The 18,919-nt window shown below is 45.4% G+C and overlaps 1 protein-coding gene across 1 annotated transcript; it reads left to right on the top strand.

Annotated features, from left to right (window-relative positions):
- The first annotated feature begins 1,237 nt into the window (after nucleotides 1-1,237).
- LOC141570784 (annexin-2 receptor-like) lies at nucleotides 1,238-1,798 on the top strand. Its single transcript, XM_074329212.1, has one exon. It carries the CDS (start codon nucleotides 1,238-1,240, stop codon nucleotides 1,796-1,798), a length of 561 nt encoding a protein of 186 aa, XP_074185313.1.
- Nucleotides 1,799-18,919: the final 17,121 nt, after the last annotated feature.

The raw sequence follows: 18,919 nt of genomic DNA, 5'->3' as shown, positions 1-18,919 counted from the left end.
TCGCTGAAGACAAAACCGAGTAATTAACGGCGCAGAGAGAAAACTATGGGTCTCCAAGAAATCTTCGTGCATCCATTGCTGTTTCTGGCTCTGCGCTGCTAGCGACGTCGCTGAAGGCAAAACGGTGAGATTATCCATCGCTGAACACAAAACGGAGAAATTCGCAGCGGACCCGGCGAGGGAACGACGGGGCTTTGAGATACCGACCTGCAGCCTCGGCCCTCTCCAGCTCTGCGTTGATAGCGACAACGTTGAAGACAAACCGGAGAAATCTCCCTTCGCTGAATAGAAAAAGGAGCAATCACCCCTCGCTGACCCCAAAACGGAGCCACCCCCCCCACCCCGTCGGTGAAGCCAGAACGGAGCGATCCCCCCTCGCTGAAGGGAAAAAGCAGCAATCACCCATCATGAAGTTGAAACAGGGAAAATCCCGCGCACACATGGCGAGGAATCAATCTATGGGTCTCCGAGAAATCAACGTACATCCACTGCTCTCTCCCGCTCTGCGCTGGTAGCGACATCGCTGAAGATAAAACGGAGAAATTAGAGGCACCGAGACCGCCAGGATACCGTGGGGTCTCCGAGAAGTCAATGTGAAGCCACTATCCCCTAGGGCTCCACGTTGCTAGCGACTTCACTGAAGAGACTCCGCAGAAATTAGCGGCTCAGAGACCCGGAGGAAACCACGGCTCTTTGAGAAATCAACCTGCAGGCACTGTCCTCTCGGGCTCTGCGCTGCTACCGACATCGCTGATGAGTCCAGAGCAATTAGTAGCGAGTCCCGGGTTTTTCTGGGTGTCTTCTGCGCAGCTAGCTCACTCTTCACTTTGTAGGGTTAGTTCTTGTCCAGTTTGCTTACGGCTCCATTCCTTTTCGGTATGTTTTCCTCCTGCTACGTTTTTCCATCGGAATGGTAGTTGGGCGATGTATGCTCTCAGGCAGTTTTCGTATTTCACTCCGTCTACTGATTTCCTTGAATATGTCACTGGTAGCACCGTTTTGAAGTCGTTCGTTTTGATCTAGTCAGTCTACGATCTCCTGCTTGCCTCCGTTTTGAATTAGTCGGTGTGCGATGTCGGGCTTGCCTCCGTGTTTTGAATTAATCGGTGTGCGATGTCGGGCTTGCATCCGCCCACGAGCGGGGAGAGCATAAATACCCGGGCTGTTGGTACTGCTGCAGACTTTGCCTCTTGCACCGGCGCGAACGCCAGTGTCCTCCTTGTCCGAGGTCTCCGCGATGGAGCAGCATTTCCTCGACGCTGTGAAAAAGGCGTGGGATTCCGCTGACGTGGAGCCAGGGCCGCTGCCTCTCTCTATCCGAAGCTCCGAAGATTCTGGTCTGGGGCCGCTCTCCCTCTACCCCGTACGGGGCGAGTCGTCATGTCGCCGCGGTTATTACGATGGGAGACTGCTTTCCAGTCCTCCTTGGCGGCTGCCGTCGGTCTATCAGCGGTACAGACTCTTAACCGGAGCCCAGAGCACCTTGGAAGCGAGCCCGGCCTTGCCCAGTGCCGGCCTCTGGCCGCCGGCGACACAGATGACGCCAGGAACACCCGCAGGGGAGACCGAGAGCGCAGATGGAACCACGTTCCAGCAGCTTCCCGAGGCCCAGCCGCCCGACGCCGCAGTCAGCTCGCAGGACACCGAGACTTGTGACCGCGCGCCCGCGTCACAGCGCCGCCGACATCCAGTGGCCGCTTGGTGGAGCCTGCGCAGGGTTTTCTCAGGCTGCCTGCAGTGGATTCGTCGTGCTGTCTACACCTTCATGCGGCTGCTGTCGGACAGTCCTTGGAGTTAAAGAGCCCTGAGATGGCAGCGGGAGCCTTTGGGGAACTTTCCACGGGAAATAGATCCTCCCTTACTGAATAAAACTGTGTTAAGATGTCCGTTGGGTGTCCCTGGTCGGTTTTTGATGCTCATTCCTCAAGTTTCTCCTTGCAGCTCTGGACGCTTATGACTTGTCGTTTCCTCCTTTGCCCACGAGCCCAGGAAACCAAAATTTATCCTGATTTTGCTTCGCCCGCCGCTTCTCCATGGCTACTTTTGCCAGTCCGACGTTGCTCTCAGGCAGCAGGCTAGCTGCTTCTTGGCTGCACTTGCTGGATCCCAGTCCTTTGAAGTGCTGGGGACCGCGTTTTGTGGGTGTGTCTCTGACTGGCGTAAACCGCGGGGCGTTTTGTCTGCCGCCAGCGTTTTGGGACACGGCCAAACCTTTGGTTGAACACGAGTTTTCTTGGTCGCGGTTGGGGTGGGTGGTTTCTCACAGTCCTGGTGTCTGTGGCTCCGCGTGTATCGTTTTCCAGGGCAACAGCTCTCGTTGCACTGAAACTGCCGATTTCTCATCACTTTCGTTAACGGTGCGGGTCAAGTCCCAGCTCTCAGTGGCAGCACCCCTCCGTTCTCCTGTACTGACTGGGTCCTTGTCCCGCTGGTGTCCCCGGACAGGTCTTGCAGTCCCAGCACCATGGCTGGCACCGAGCCCCTGTTCCCGTTGTTATTCTGCCTGTTGCGCGGAGCAGGTGCTTATAGGGGCTACAGAACTATGTCTGCATTCAGTCCCCCGCGTTTTCTCTATGGCAACACCGTTCACTCCTCCAAACAGGCTGCTTCTCAGCCGTCCAGTTAGGGCTGGAGAAGGGCCAGGTTCTGGGACCAGCTCAGTGTCAGCGTGTTGTCAGCAGGGCTTGGTTGAAGACGACCAACCCGTGCTCTCTCTCCCGCCCCTTCTCTAGTATAATAGACTGGGCGGCTCTCCGTGGCTTGGCCGTGCATATTTATGGCCGCATCTCTCCTTTCTTTCATCAATCAGGATGTTTTTTGGATTTCAATGGCAAATACAGAAAGTTACTATTGAAAAGACTCCGTTTATTTTAGTATTTACAAACCTGATGAAAACAATGTAAAGCACAAGAATATTTTAATAAGACACAATCTTTGTTTCTAGCAAGATTACAGTAAAGGTAAAGGAAACACTTTTATAATCTTTTATAAAGAGCAGAACAGTCATCTGAGAAGTTTTTTTTATTTTAACAGAGAAAATTAAACTCTAGTTTCATATATCTACATTCTTGCACTCATTTAAAAACAAAGGACTTCATCAAAATGGTGGGGTGAGGTGAGCCTCTGTAAAGCTCCCCTGGAATTTACAACTAATCGAACAACAATAATTCCACAAAGGACTCCCTGCACAGCAGACAGGCAAGGCGAAGAGGCCCACTACTGAATTCACCTAAAGGTGGGCGAATCGTGTGAGCGGGGAGGAGGGAAGGGAGAAGTGTGGAGATGGAGCTGCGCGGGCACAGGACACAGACCTAGCTCAGTGCTCCGAGGGTGCTGCCTCCCGGAACTACCGCAGCTGTGGGAGAGGGAAGAACTCAGACTGCTAGGGCTCCGCTTATGGCCCACAGGGCTGAGGGGACAGCATATAACACTGCTGAACCCAACGCTCACGGCAGAGACCTCAGAGAAAAGACTGAGGGAAGAAGGCTGAAAACGGTGGTTTAAGCCCTCACTGCCAAGCAGAGAACGGAAGCCTTAGGCACTGAGACTAGGCGCCCCCTCCCTACCCTCCCAGAGCTCACCCCGACCCCACCTGCCCAGTGCTAGAAACAGAACAGTAGCAGTGTCAGATCAAAAGAGCAGAATATTTGCTGTTCTAAGAACTATGGCCCGCAGATTCGCAGCCCAACTAGTTCCGGCAAAGGGGAGGGAGCTGTGGAAGCAGGACAGGCTGTAATGGTGGTCACTGCCATTGCTCTGGGCCACCTCCCACAACTCACCTTGCCCCTGGACCCACCTATCTGGGCGGATCCCTGCAGGAGTAAACAGAACTGCTGAAACATACGGGCTCTGAATCTGGAGCTGGAAGAGCTTTGGAACATCAAAAGCTCTCCACATACCCACCGGGACACTGCGCCCTGTGACCTAGATGAACTATTAACAGAGGAGAAGCCCGTCTCCCAGGGAATCCCCCCATTGTGTGAGAAGCTGGAATAGTGCAGAGAAAACATAGCACTACCATGTGGGAGAAGAAAAATAAGCTGCAGTTGGAGAAAAAATAAAACATTCTACCAACAAGTACTGGAAAACAAAAGAAAGACCGCTTCCTATCAACCTGTTGCAGAAGCCACTCCTGTAGATGTCTAGGAAGAGAAATAGTAAACCAGTAATTGCCATGAATAACCAAGGGAATAAGACAGCTCAGAAAGAAAGTGAAAAGTCTCCAGAAAAGGCACTTAGAGATACAGAAATATGTGACTTAAATGACAGAGAATTCAAGATTGCAGTTCTGAAAAAACTCAACGAGATGCAAGAAAACACAGATAGGCAGTTAAATGAACTCAGAAACACAATCAAAGAACATTTTATGAAAGAGATCGAAATTTTAAAAAAGAACCAAATAGAATTTCTGGAGATTAAGAACTCAATAGAAGAAATTAAGAATGAAATAACCAGCTTAGGTAGTAGAGTAGACCAGATGGAGGAAAGAATCAGTGACATCGAAGATAGAAACCTGGAAATTACACGGATGGAAGAAGAAATAGACTTGAGACTTAAAAGAAATGAAAGAACTCTACAAGAACCTTCTGACTCCATCAGAAAGAGCAATATAAGAATAATGGGCATACCAGAAGGAGAAGAAAGAGAGAAGGAAACAGAGAATATATTCAAACAAATTGTAGATGAGAACTTCCCAAACTTGTGGACAGAACTGGACCCTCGAATCCAAGAAGCAAATAGAACACCTAGTTACCTTAATGCCAACAGGCCTTCTCCAAGGCACATTGTATTGAAGCTGTCTAAAATCAACCACAAAGAAAGAATCCTCAAGGAAGCCAGGGAAAAGAAGACGGTAACTTACAAAGGAAAGCCCATTAGATTATCATCAGATTTTTCAGCAGAAACTCTACAAAGCCAGGGGGGAGTGGAACCAAATATGCAAACTATTGAAAGAGAGAAATCATGAGCCAAGAATAATATATCCAGCAAAGATGTCCTTTAGATATGAAGGAGGAATAAAGACCTTTCCAGACATACAGAAGCTGAGGGAATTTTCTAATACACGACCTGCACTACAAGAAATACTAAAGGAGGCTATTCGACCACCATCAACAGGGACAATTTGTGGCAACCAAAACTCAAAAAGGGGAGAGTAAAGGCCTGAACCGGCATATGGGAATGGAGAAAGTAAGCGTGCTGAAGAAAATGGAATACTCTAAATATCAAACTTTCTTTTACATAAACTTAAGGGTAACCGCTCAAAAAAATCCAGAACTGAAATATATACTGTAATAAAAGAAGAAACAGAGGGAAACATCATAGAATACCACCACCAGAAATAATAGACAGCAACAAAAAGGCAAAGAAACAATGGAAACACAGCCTTACCAGAAAACTAAAGATAGAATGACAGGATATCCTCGCATATCAATAATCACCCTAAATATAAATGGACTGAACTCACCAATAAAAAGGCACAGAGGAGCAGATTGGATCAAAAAACTAAACCCAACCATATGCTGTCTCCAAGAGACACATCTCAGCTACAAGGACAAGCATAGACTCAAAGTGAAAGGGTGGAAATTGACACTCCAAGCAAATGGTACCCAGAGAAAATCAGGTGTAGCCATAATGATATCAGATGAAACAGACTTCAAGGTGAAAAAGATAACAAGAGACAAAGATGGACATTTCATAATGGTGAAGGGGACTGTACAACAAGAAGACATAACAGTCATCAATATTTATGCCCCCAATCAGGGAGCACCAAAATATACCAAGCAACTACTAACAGAACTAAAGGGAGAAATTGACCAAAACACAATTATACTAGGGGACTTAAATACATCATTGACAGCTATGGATAGATCATCCAAACAGAAAATAAATAACGAAATAGCAGCCCTAAATGACACATTAGATGAAATGGACATAATTGACATTTATAGAGCACTTCATCCTAAAACATCAGACTATACATTCTTTTCTAGTGTACATGGAACATTCTCAAGGATAGACCATATATTGGGACATAAAATCAGTCTCAGCAAATTTAAGAAGATTGAAATCATACCAAGCATATTCTCTGATCACAAGGCTTTGAAATTGGATATCAACTGCAAAAAGAAAGCGGGAAAACCACAAATACATGGAGATTAAACAACATACTTTTAAAGAACGACTGGGTCAAAGAAGAAGTTAGAGGAGAGATCAAAAGATACATAGAAACAAATGACAATGAAAATACATCCTACCAAAATTTTGGGATGCAGCGAAAGCAGTTTTAAGAGGGAAATTTATCTCATTACAGGCCTATCTCAAGAAACAAGAAAACTCCCAAATAAATAACCTCATGTTACACCTTAAAGAACTAGAAAAAGAAGAACAAGTAAAACCCAAGGTCAGCAGAAGAAAGGAAATAACAAAAATTAGAGCAGAACTAAATGAAATAGAGAACAAAAAGACAATAGAAAAAATTAATGTGACAAAGAGCTGGTTCTTTGAAAAGATTAACAAAATTGACAAACCCTTGGCTAGACTCACTAAGATAAAAAGAGAGAAGACACTAATTAACAAAATCAGAAATGAAAAAGGGGAAGTTATCACGGACACCACAGAAATACAAAGGATCATCCAAGAATACTATGAAGGACTATATGCCACCAAATTCAATAACCTAGAAGAAATGGACAAGTTCTTAGAAACATATAGCCTTCCAAGGCTGAACCATGAAAAACTGGAAAATCTAAACAGACCGATCACCAGTAACGAAATTGAATCAGTCATCCAAAACCTTCCCAAAAGCAAAAGTCCGGGACCAGATGGCTTCACTAGTGAATTCTACCAAACCTTCAAAGAGGATCTAATACCAATCCTGCTCAAACTCTTCCAAAAAATTGAAGAAGAGACAGTACTCCCTAACTCATTTTATGAGGCCAACATTACCCTGATACCAAAACCTGGTAAGGACAGCACAAAAAAAGAAAACTACAGACCAATATCTCTGATGAATACCGATGCAAAAATCCTAAATAAAATTCTAGCAAATCGAATACAACAATGCATTAAAAAGATTATTCATCACGACCAAGTGGGGTTCATCCCCAGGGCACAAGGATGGTTCAACATACGCAAATCCACCAATGTGATACATCACATAAACAAAATAAAGGACAAAATTCATATGATTATATCAATTGATGCAGAAAAAGCATTTGACAAGATACAACATCCATTTATGATTAAAACACTTAATAAAATAGGTATAGAAGGAAAATACCTTAACATAATAAAGGCCATATATGACAAGCCCTCTGCTAATCTCATAATTAATGGTGAAAAACTGAAGCCCTTTGCTCTACGTTCAGGAACACGACAGGGCTGTCCCCTATCACCTCTGCTTTTCAACATAGTGTTGGAAGTCCTTGCCAGAGCAATCAGGCAAGAGAAAGAAATAAAAGGCATCCAAATTGGGAATGAAGAAGTTAAATTATCACTCTTTGCAGATGACATGATGCTATATATAGAAAACCCTAAAGACTCCACCAAAAAGCTATTAGAATACAGTAAAGTTGCTGGCTACAAAATCAATGTACAAAAGTCCATTGCTTTCCTATATACTAACAATGAAATCTCAGGAAAAGAAATACAAAAAACAATTCCTTTTGCAATTGCAGCAAAAAGAATAAAATACCTAGGAATAAACTTAACCAAGGATGTGAAAGACCTATATGCTGAAAACTATAAGACATTTTTGAAAGAAATTGAAGAAGACACCAAGAAATGGAAAGACATTCCGTGCTCATGGATTGGAAGAATCAACATAGTTAAAATGGCCATATTACCCAAAGCAATATACAGATTCAATGCAATCCCCATCAAAATCCCAATGGCATATTTTAAAGAAATAGAACAAAAATCATCAGATTTGTTTGGAACCACAAAAGACCCTGAATAGCCAAAGCAATCTTAAGAAAAAAGAACAATAATGGAGGAATCACACTTCCTGACTTTGGCTTGTACTACAGGGCTACAATAATCAAAACAGCATGGTATTGGCAGAAAAACAGACACATAGACCAATGGAATAGAATTGAGAACCCAGAAATAAAACCACATAAATATGGACAGATAATTTTTGACAAAGAAGCTAAAGACATACAATGGAGCAAAGACAGCCTCTTCAATAAATGGTGCTGGGAGAATTGGATAGCCACGTGCAAAAGAATGAAACTGGACTGCTATTTGTCACCATGTACCAAAGTTAATTCAAAATGGATCAAAGACTTAAGCATAAGACCTGACACAATAAACTGCATAGAAGAAAACATAGGTACTAAACTTATGGACCTTGGGTTCAAAGAGCATTTTATGAATTTGACTCCAAAGGCAATGGAAGTAAAAGCTAAAATAAACGAATGGGACTATATGAAACTTAAAAGCTTCTGCACAGCAAAAGAAACCATCGACAAAATAAAGAGGCCACCAACTGAATGGGAGAAGATTTTTGCAAACAGTGCCTCCGATAAGGGGCTAATATGCAGAATATACAAGGAACTCATGCAACTCAACAACAAAAAAACAAACAACCCAATTGAAAAATGGGCAGAGGACTTGAAGAGACATTTCTCCAAAGAGGACATACAAATGGCAAATAGACATATGAAAAAATGCTCAACATCACTAATCATCAGAGAAATGCAAATCAAAACCACAATGAGATATCACCTCACCCCAGTCAGAATGGCTATCATCAACAAGACAAATAGTAACAAGTGTTGGAGAGGCTGTGGAGAAAAAGGAACCCTCATACACTGTTGGTGGGAATGCAGACTGGTGCAGCCGCTATGGAAGGCAGTGTGGAGGTTCCTCAAAAAATTACGAATAGGATTGCCATATGACCCAGCAATCCCTCTCCTGGGTATCTACCCAAAAAATCTGAAAACATTTAGAGATAAAGACACGTGTGCTCCAATGTTCATTGCAGCTTTGTTTACAGTGGCCAAGACATGGAAACAACCAAAATGTCCTTCGATAGATGAATGGATAAAGAAGTTGTGGTATATATACACAATGGAATACTATTCAGTAAGAAAAGATGATATAGGAACATTTGTGACAACATGGATGGATCTTGAGAGTGTAATGCTGAGCGAAATAAGTCAGACAGAAAAAGCAGAGAACCATGTGATTTCACTGATATGTGGTATATAAACCAAAAACAACAAAAGAACAAGACAAACAAATGAGAAACAGAAACTCATAGACACAGACAATAGTTTAGTGGTTACCAGAGGGTAAGGGGGTGGGGGGTGGGAGATGAGGGTAAGGGGGATCAAATATATGGTGATGGAAGGAGAACTGACTCTGGGTGGTGAACACACAATGGGATTTATAGATGATGTAATACAGAATTGTACACCTGAAATCTATGTAATTTTTGCTAACAATTGTTACCCCAATAAATGAAAAAAATAATAAAAAAATAAATGGCTGCTACTCTGGGTGGTGAACACATAATGGGATTTATAGATGATGTAATACAGATTGTACACCTGAAAACTATGTAATTTTACTAACAATTGTCACCCCAATAAATTTAAAAAAAAAAAGAAAAAGAAAAAGTCAAAAAAAAAAAGAACTCTGGTGCGAGCTTGTGAAACAAGCTCTGAAATTAACTCTAAATAAGTTGGGAGTGATTTGACAAAATTATTAGGTAGAAACAACCACTCTACCAAGTCATTTTGTTGGACAATGACCGCTGTAGGCGAATGAGGAGTGGGAAAAATTAAAATCTGCAAAGGCTGTAATGGATATATGCGCTGAATCTGGGCTTCCTGAATTTTCTTTTCTACTAATTCTAACTCCTGACAGGCTTGAGGAGTCAGAGTACGGGGACTGTCTAATTGAGAAGGACCCGGCAAGAGACCAAATTACTGAGCGCATAGGTTGGGATTCCCAGAGTGGGACGCAGCCAATTAATATCTCCTAACAATTTTTGTAAATCATTTAATGTAGAGATTTGGTCTCTTCTGATTTGTACCTTTTGAGGCCTAATCGTTTGTCTGTCAACAATAGCTCCAAGATATTTTACAGGGGTCGTGGTTTGAATCTTATCAGGAGCAATACAGAGACCTGCCAACTCAAGTTGTTTCTGAAGCAACTTAAAACAATCTGCTAAAATCTCTGCAATTCTTTTTAGTATGTCCTGGCTTGCCACAATTATGGCAGGTGCCAGAAAACTTTTCTCTTCTCTGAATTGCCCCTGTAATGGCACTAGCTAACATAGCAGCTTTATGGGCTGTACTTGTTTTCTGCATTACCCATGTTAGTAAGTAAGCAGGAAAGGAAAGAGAAGGACTTTCACTCCAATTCCACTCTGATGCTCGGCCGGCCGTGCCTCTCTCGAGACCTTAGAACACGTCTTAGCTAAGGCGTGGTCGTACAAACCCCAACCCTGGTTGGCGAGATGCCAAATCGCCGTTCTGCCATATGACGCGTTACGGAACCGCGGTTACGAGCCCAAGCAAACTCCGTAGTCCTAAAGGACGGTGGAGCTATAAGCATTCGCTCACACAATCACACTCTTTCACACGAAAGTGTTAGTTGTTTCTTTTGAGTTCCTTCATCACCCTGGTTAAATTTTCCAAGTCCATAGACTACCTCCTTACCCCAGGTAGCTGCCGCGCGGATTCTCGGAGTCCCTTCACCGTGTCTGCAGATCTTTACGACTCTAGTCGTCCTTCCCTTCTCAAGCCCCACGTTGGGCGCCAGATGTCGCGTCCAGCGCAACACGGGCAGTGAGGGTGCGAGAAGGGGAGGCTTGGGTTAAGTTTTTAAGAAAGAAACAAACAGAGACTTAATGCAGTTAAATCTCTCCGAAGGCCAGGGGTCTCTCAGTCTCAGAGGACTGGAGCCCAGATTTGAGCCGACTGGAGGTTTTTATTAGTAAGTATACAAGGGAGTAGCAGTGTTTTTGGCACGGTCTGTGAGACTCACTTATGTTATAGAAACAACCCAAACCAATTATGTTGATCTTCAAACAGCCGAAGCAGAAAGTCCTTGAGGTGAGGTGTGCAACTCTTTTAAGGGACATATATCACATGTTGAAATTGTTTCACAGAGCTGAGCAGAGAGAGCTTAATCTTATCACTCTCAAGACTTTTCTCCCAATTAGGTGAGAGGGAAAAGTCAGAGCCAGCAGTCGCTTTTCCCAGGCAGGGGGAAGGAGAGGCAAGGCTCCTTCCCATATTCTTCTAAGGCAGCTCATTGGGGGTCCCCACTTGGTTCCGCCTGGCTTAGGTTGTATCTCCCGTGAGATATCTTACCCGTCTTTGGCTGCAAACCATCTTTTGGGGACCAGACAGAGAGACATAAGGTGTAAACACAAGAATGGAACAGAGTCCCAGAAAGGCACAGTCTCACAGACTCTTCTTTCCTTAAGGAAAGACATGGGGGGACAGTTGGCTAGGCTGTTGTGTGACTACAGTTCCCCAAAATGAACACTACAGTTCTGAATTACCCTGAAGCTCACCCAGTCTCCCAAATGGCACAAGATCCTTGCTGCATTTTTGGTCCGGGTGGAACTCCTCTTTGCCTTAGATTTCCCAAGGCATTTAAACTCTGTCGGACCCTGTTTTTCAACAGCTCTTCCAACACACATACAATCACACGTTGCCCTCGGTTTCAGTAGAAGAGGGTGACTTACCAATGAAGCGTCCACAGTGACGGCTCCATAAAATCGGAGAGCTCAGCACAAAGGGAGTGGAGCTCGGAGCAGAGCTTTCCCGTGGAACTCCGCGTCCTTGGCAGAAAGCAGTGAGTGCAGTGGGCTCAGTGGTACCAGCACCAGTTGCTCACCAGCCTCGGGCTTCATCAGGGGTCTTCTTCCCAGCCTGCTACTGGCCCCCATAACAGGGTAAAGAAAATTCGGAGAGCCTCACTGAACAGGGTTATTTCGTTGAGCGAGAAACAAGCTGTTCTCAGAGGGAGACTTCAAACTGAAAACTCCTAAGCAGCACATGGGGCATGTGGGGTAGCTTATATAGAGAAAATGAGGAAGCGGTTTGACCTTTACAGTAATTGGTTGCTGCAACGGGGACTTCCAGAAGGCAAGGGATTGGTTAAAAGTGACTATTCATACCATTTTAGGAAAATAGCTTAAGTTTCTTTTATGGTTTTCGAAGTCATTTACAAGAAATTAGTTCAGTTTCGCTTTTCTTGTGAACTAAGCTAGATTTAGTTTTGCTTCCGTGGGAAAAGCAGAACTGGTCAGCGAGGGGGATTTCCACGCCCCGCCTCCAGTTTGCTTGACTTTAGTTTAACGCCTGCAACTCTCGGTGTTAGGGACACTGCTCACTTCTCAGTGTCCCTGGATCTCGGCGACTGCACCCTTGTAGGCGCCAAAACAAATGTTTGCCTTTGGCCACAACAGCAGTTTGCTCGGTGCCCACCCTCGCTGGGTCCGGTCACCGTTAGGTGTGCCGTGTCCTCTGCCTTTTCTCTGTCACGGCGGCGACGGAGGGCTCGCAGCCGCCGTGTTCTCACACGTAGTTTCCGATAGAGCCGAGCTCGCCGTTGCTCGGTGCAGCACCAGTCGTGGCGCCGGGCCAGGTGGTCTCTAGGTCGCAGCCCGGCTGCCTCCCCGAACCCGGCAGCGTGCGGCTGGCACCAAGGCTGCTGGGGTGCAGCCAGTTTCGATTTGGTTCTCTCTGCCTTAGCCGTGGCTTCGATTTCACTCACCAACAAATCCCGGTACCCCGCCCGGGGAAAGCCATTTTAGCGCAGCAAACACCTGTTTAGCGGTGAGAGTGATTTCCTAGTCCTAGCAGTCCCGTTTTTGGGGTAGCAACAGGCACTGGTGTCCAGCTGTCATGCAGGGTTTCATGCGGGGTCTCAGTTCCCGCTCCCCACATAAGAACGCAGGATATGGTGAGGCCAGAAAGGAACACCCACGGAGCCATAGGTAGGAGAGTCATACTACTATATTCTCGCTGGCGGCACTATAGTCTCACTGGAGGCTGGAGCCACACTGTCCGCAACCCACTGTCCTAACTGCAATCCGCTCTTGCTAGCTCAGCCACCACCTTCTTGCTAGCCCCCATTTTCTGCTAGCGTAGCCACAGCAGTTATATTAGTGGCCAATGGCTCACTGGTTACAGCTGACAGCCAACTAGCCACACCTTATGGCCATCCAATCACAGTTGATGGCCATTTACTACCCGAGTTTGCAACTTTCCACGTGAGGCCGAGAGCCTGGAAACTGCTCTCTGGGATTCTGTCCCCACACTCCACCCCCACAGGGTCTTGCCTCACAAGTTACTCAACAAGCGTCTTCCGCGAGGGGCCCTGTGTGAGGAACCTGGAGGTGAATGCAATATCCTGGATACAGCCAGTCTCTCTGGGCACAGCCAGGGTTTCCTAGGGCACCACCAGCACTACTGGGCACAGCCAGACTTCCTGGGCTTCTTCGGGTACCATCAGTCTTCCTGGGCACAGCCAGGACCTCTCAGGGCACTGACACTCTCTCTGGGCACAGCTAGAATTCCTGGACTCAGCCAGGGCTCTCAGGGCACTGCCACTCTCTCTGGGAACAGCCAGATTTCTTGGACTCAGCCAGGGCTCACAGGGCACTGCCAATCTCTCTGGGCACAGTCAGATTTCTTGGACTCAGCCAGGGCTCTCAGGGCACTGCAGCTCTCTCTGGGAACAGCCAGACTTCCTGGACAAAGCCAGGGGCTCTCAGGGCACTGCCACTCTCTCTGGGCACAGCCAGACTTCCTGGACACAGCCAGGGCCTCTCAGGGCACTGCCCCTCTCTCTGGTCCAGCTCCCCACATAAGAACGCAGGATATGGTGAGGCCAAAAAGGAACACCCACCGAGCCATAGGTAGGGGAGTCATACTACTATATTCTCGCTGGTGGCACTATAGTCTCACTGGAGGCTGGATCCTCATTGTCCGCAACCCGCTGTGCTAACTGCAATCTGGTCTTGCTAGCTCAGCCACCACCTTCTTGCTAGCCCCATTTTCCTGCTAGCCTAGCCACGGCCGTTATATTAGTGGCCAGTGGCTCACTGGTTACAGCTGACAGCCAACTAGCCATAGCTTATGGCCGTCCAATCACAGTTGATGGCCATTTACTACTCAAGTGAGCACCTTTCCACGTGAGGCCGAGAGCCTGGAAACTGCTCTCTGGGACTCTGTCCCCACTCCAGGTGACACCGAAAGTCGTAGTCCTGCACCCTCAATGGTCTTTGCTATTTCTTTTTGTAGAGGTGGTTTCTCTGAATGGTTGGTTCGTTTTTTCAAGGGCAGCACAGGCAGTTGAGGCTCATATGCCATCCTGAGCTGAGGAATGGGTTAGGGTCTTGGGGCTTCAAGGGCGAGCTGGATAATTCACAGGACAATAAGAATAACAGCTGTTTGGTCATTACATGTGGCCCTGCCATGGAGGTAGGTGACTCAGATGAAAAGTTATCTCTGGTGATACCTCTCTTTTTTAGCCAGGCCTTTTATGGAATTTGTTCTTCATAGTTAAGGGAGAGGTAACACATTTTCCTAAATCTGCTGGGTCTTGATTGCTTTCAGCTTAAAGTGGTCACCATGCCTAAGTGGTACATTTGGGGGAGGTCAGATCTGAACTCCTTCACCACCATGAGAAAAGACAAATGTGATCCAATTAGTTGCTTAACAAAAGTACAGCTCTAAAGCTCTATGCTATTTTCAAAAAGTAAACAGATAAAATGACCCTAATGGTTGAAAATAAAGGAGTGGACAAAGATATAGCCCAAGTTAGTTAATTCTAAGATGAATTCTAAGACGACATTTCTCAATGTCGTACCTTTGGAATAGGTATATATCTTAAAATCAGTGGATTCTTACCATTTCGACATAGTTTTAAAACCAGCCTTTTTGCCCTTAGTGGTATATAGACACATGACCCATCTTGACCATGATTGGCTTCTTAGATTGAAGGGACTCTGATTCCAGACAACTGTTGAGCGGAAGCTGGTCAGTGTAGCTGTACTGGTGCATTTGGCTTAGCTTCTCTCAGGATTACATGGGATAAATCTGGAAGAAACAATTACGTTATTTGAAAGGGGTAAAGGTATGTCTGGACATCGTAACCATGAGGCAATTAGTTCAAAGAAAGAAAACGTGTTTAAATTCGTGGAACGAATATAAAAGAATGACAGAATAAAGGATCTGCCCTGCATAGTTTAATGCTACGATTACTCAACATTTAGACTGCAACAGTTCCATCAGAAAGGCAACTGTCTCACCCTTCCCAGACAGACTGAACGTCTGGGGCTGGGGTGCTGAATCTGCATTGTACTAACCTGCAAATATTGTCTTAAGCAAGCAAAGGGAAAGGGAGCTCAGGTAACCGTAATTTAAATGCCAGTGCTCCAACTTCTTTCCCCAAGAGCAGAGAGAAAAATAATGCAAGGATGACAAAAGGTGTGGAATTATAGCTGAGAAGGCTAAACAGAGAATAATACAGTGGGAGGGGAAGTGGCAAGAGAATAATTTAGGATTTCGATGGGGCAGAAAATGAGGGAAATTAAACTTAGGAACTCGTATTTTCCTCTCCTGTGATAAGTCTTCCTGTAGGGCTTTCTGAAAGACACAGGGTGTGAAAGCTGCTCCCACAGGCTTTCCTGATTCCTGTCCAGGTTAAGGTTTCTGTCATAAATTTCGCCATGGTAATGTATCTTTGGCCAGTCCAATTCACAGGGTCGGGTTGCCCAGCTGGACAACTCAAGAAGGGTAAAGGAAAAGATTGTTTTCTTCCTCTAACTCATTAAGGATTTCAAAAATATGATAGAGGTGTGTGCTTCATTGTTTGTGAAAAACAATGACTACCTGTGGAAGCAGAATTATGGAGATTCTAAATTTCTAAGTCAATGTAATGTCTCACAACGTGATCATTTCCACTGTTAAACAAAATTCAACCAAGTAAATTTGGAGAGCTAAGTGGCTTTCTTAAACAACTTGTGAACTGGGCAGTACCCCATCTAGCAACTAGAATGGCTCTCCAAGGGATGGTACCAAATGAAAGATTTTTATAGGAAAAGAGTGTGGCAGGGGAGTTACTGGCAAAAGAATATTTTTAGACCTAGGCCAGGACATCTTCTTTTCTCGGAGGAGGGGATGATGAGAGTTTTGAGAGTTTTATCATGCAGGTGCCTCTTTTTTTCCTGTGGGGGATAGAGAGGGCCCACAGGACAGATGACCTTATTGGTGTTTTCTGGGTCAGAAAATTCCAGACTGGTTAAGATTACATTTCTGGAGAAGTCCAATTCTCCAGAGCAGTGAATTCAGGTGTTAAGTCTAGGCTTGATACTGTCTAACAAACTCACAAACAAGTGTCTGGAGGCTTTGCTACAAATAAATGATAAAGATTTATTTAAGGGTATCAGAGCTTGCAAACTGGGAACACAGTAAGGCAAAATCCCAGAAGTGTTCCAAAGAAGAAAGAAAAGTTGAGTTTTTATAGTAAAAAGTACATTCTTGGGAATTATCAGCTCCGCATTGTTAGGCCTAGGGTTGGCCCTAGATAATTTGCAGTCAGATATCAGGCAGTCAGGATGTGACAGATGCCAGGTGCTCCAGAAGATGGGCACCAGGAGCTCTGGTCATACACCGTGGTCTGGATAATGGCAGTCAGGTGGATATCAGGTGGTGTGGAGATGTGAGTCTTTCAGGGGGCAATGAGAAGGTTATCTGGAGTGTCGCTACATATCCAGATGTATATCCTGGTATTGACACAGGACTGGAAAGTTCAAAAATTTCAGTTCCCAGACTAGTTAGAACAAGAATAGTCTTTCCTCATGCCCCAACCTTCATAATGTTAATCATTTTGCAGCTTGGTTAGAGTGACTCCATTTTATATAGTCCCTATCTCCACTCTTCCTCACTTCCATGGCTTTCGTGGGCTGCACAGGCACAGGCAGTTCCCCCCCACCACCACCCTTCCTCGTGTCTTCCCAATGGGGCTGGTTCAGACTAAAGCATTTGGCTCCCTCTTTTCAGGGTCCTGGAACCGTGCTTTGCACGCAGCTGGGATCCCTTAGCTCCTTTGGTAGTAGCGCTGAGTCCTCTTGTTTTGTTTTTGTTTACTCACTTGTTTCCTAAGTCCGAAATAGCCCCCACTGGGCGTTTTGGCGGGCACGGAGTCCCAGTTGTTCTTGTTAGCACTTTCGCTGTGGCGCAGAGCCCGCGGCATTGCTGTCAAGAAAAATGTTTACATAAGAGTGGCAACACCGTGGCGTCAACACCGTTCTCTCCTCCACTCCGGCGACTTCCCGAAGCAGGCATTTTCTCGGTAGAAACACCGTTCACTCCCCCATTCCCGCTGTTTCCCGAACAGGCTGTTTCTCGGTTTCTCATCAGCACTTTCGCCAGCAGCGTAACTATGCAGCGCTGCTGGGTTAGGAGGTGGCTCCTAGCGCCAAAGAGGTCTTGTTTTGGCAGGGTAATTAGGTTCGCTGTTCTGTCGCTTGCTGTTTCCTAGTACCATTCTGTTCCCCATCGGTCTTTTCAGGGTATAAAACGGTGATACGCGTGCAGCTGGCGATCCGTTAGCTCCTGTGGTAGTAGCTTGAATACCCTGTTTTCTTTGGTTTCGTTTTTGTTTTTTGTGTTTTTTTTTTTTTTAACCTAAGCCCGAAGTTGCACCGATTGGGCGTTTTCTATGTGGCAGCACTGGTCATTCCTCCTAACACCGCTGCTTTCCCAGGCGGGTCTCAGTCCCAGCACTGCAGCTGGCAGGGAGCCACGATTCCTGTTCTTGGCGCTGCGGCTTGTTACGCGGAGCCAGCGCTCTGGCTGCCACAAAACAGCGTTAGCATCCAGTGTGCCGGCATCTTGCTTGGTGGCAACGCTCTTCACTACTCCAAACACGTTGTTTCTCCGTGCGGGCTGTTTCTCTGTCGTAACACTGTTCGGTTCCCAGCAGGTATTCAGGGTCGTACAACCGCCCTCAGATTCCAGAGCAATTTTGCACTAACGCTGAGTCCTCGTGGTTTTTTTCTCCTTATTTCTATCTTATCTTATCTTGTCCTATCTTATCTTATCTTATCCTGTCCTGTCTATCTATCTATCTATCTATCTATCTATCTATCTATCTATCTATCTATCTATCTATCTGTCATCGAAGCCCGAATTTCCACCGAATGGAAGTTTCCTCGGTGGCGGCAAAAACAAGCTCTGAAATTAATCCCAAATAAGTTAGGAATGATTTGACAAAATTATTAGGTAGAAACAGCCACTCTACCAAGTCATTTTGTTGAATTATCACCGCTGTAGGTGAGTGGGGAGTGGGGAAAATTAAAATTTGTAAAGGTTGAGATGGATCTATGTGCTGAATCGGAGCTTCTTGAATTTTCTTTTCAACAAATCCTAGCTCTTTGTTGGCCTGAGGAGTTAGGGTACAGGGACTGTCTAATTGAGAAGGATACCGCAAAAGGCCAAATAAATTACTGAGCACATAAGTGGGGGTGGGGATTCCCTGAGTGGGACGAAGCAATTAATATCTCCTAACAATTTTTGTAAATCATTTAATGTAGAGATTTGGTCTCTTCTGATTTGTACCTTTTGAGGCCTAATTGTTTGTCTGTCAACAATAGCTCCAAGATATTTTACAGGAGTCGTGATTTGAATCTTATCAGGATCAATACGGAGACCTGCCAACTCAAGTTGTTTTTGAAGCAACTTAAAACAATCTGCTAAAATCTCTGCAGTAGATGCAGCACAGAGAATGTCATCCATATAACGAATGATGTAGCAACCTGAAAATTCTTTTCTGACTGGTGAAACAGCTCTAGCTACTAAAAACTGACAAATTGTGGGACTATTAAGCATTCCCTGAGGAAGCACTTTCCATTGATATCTTTTACTAGGCTCTCTATTATTTA

This window comes from Rhinolophus sinicus, linkage group LG03, assembly GCF_036562045.2.
Source record: "Rhinolophus sinicus isolate RSC01 linkage group LG03, ASM3656204v1, whole genome shotgun sequence".
Taxonomy (NCBI): domain Eukaryota; kingdom Metazoa; phylum Chordata; class Mammalia; order Chiroptera; family Rhinolophidae; genus Rhinolophus; species Rhinolophus sinicus.
Note: the sequence above shows the minus strand (reverse complement) of the source record. Positions and strands in the feature narration are given on the sequence as shown.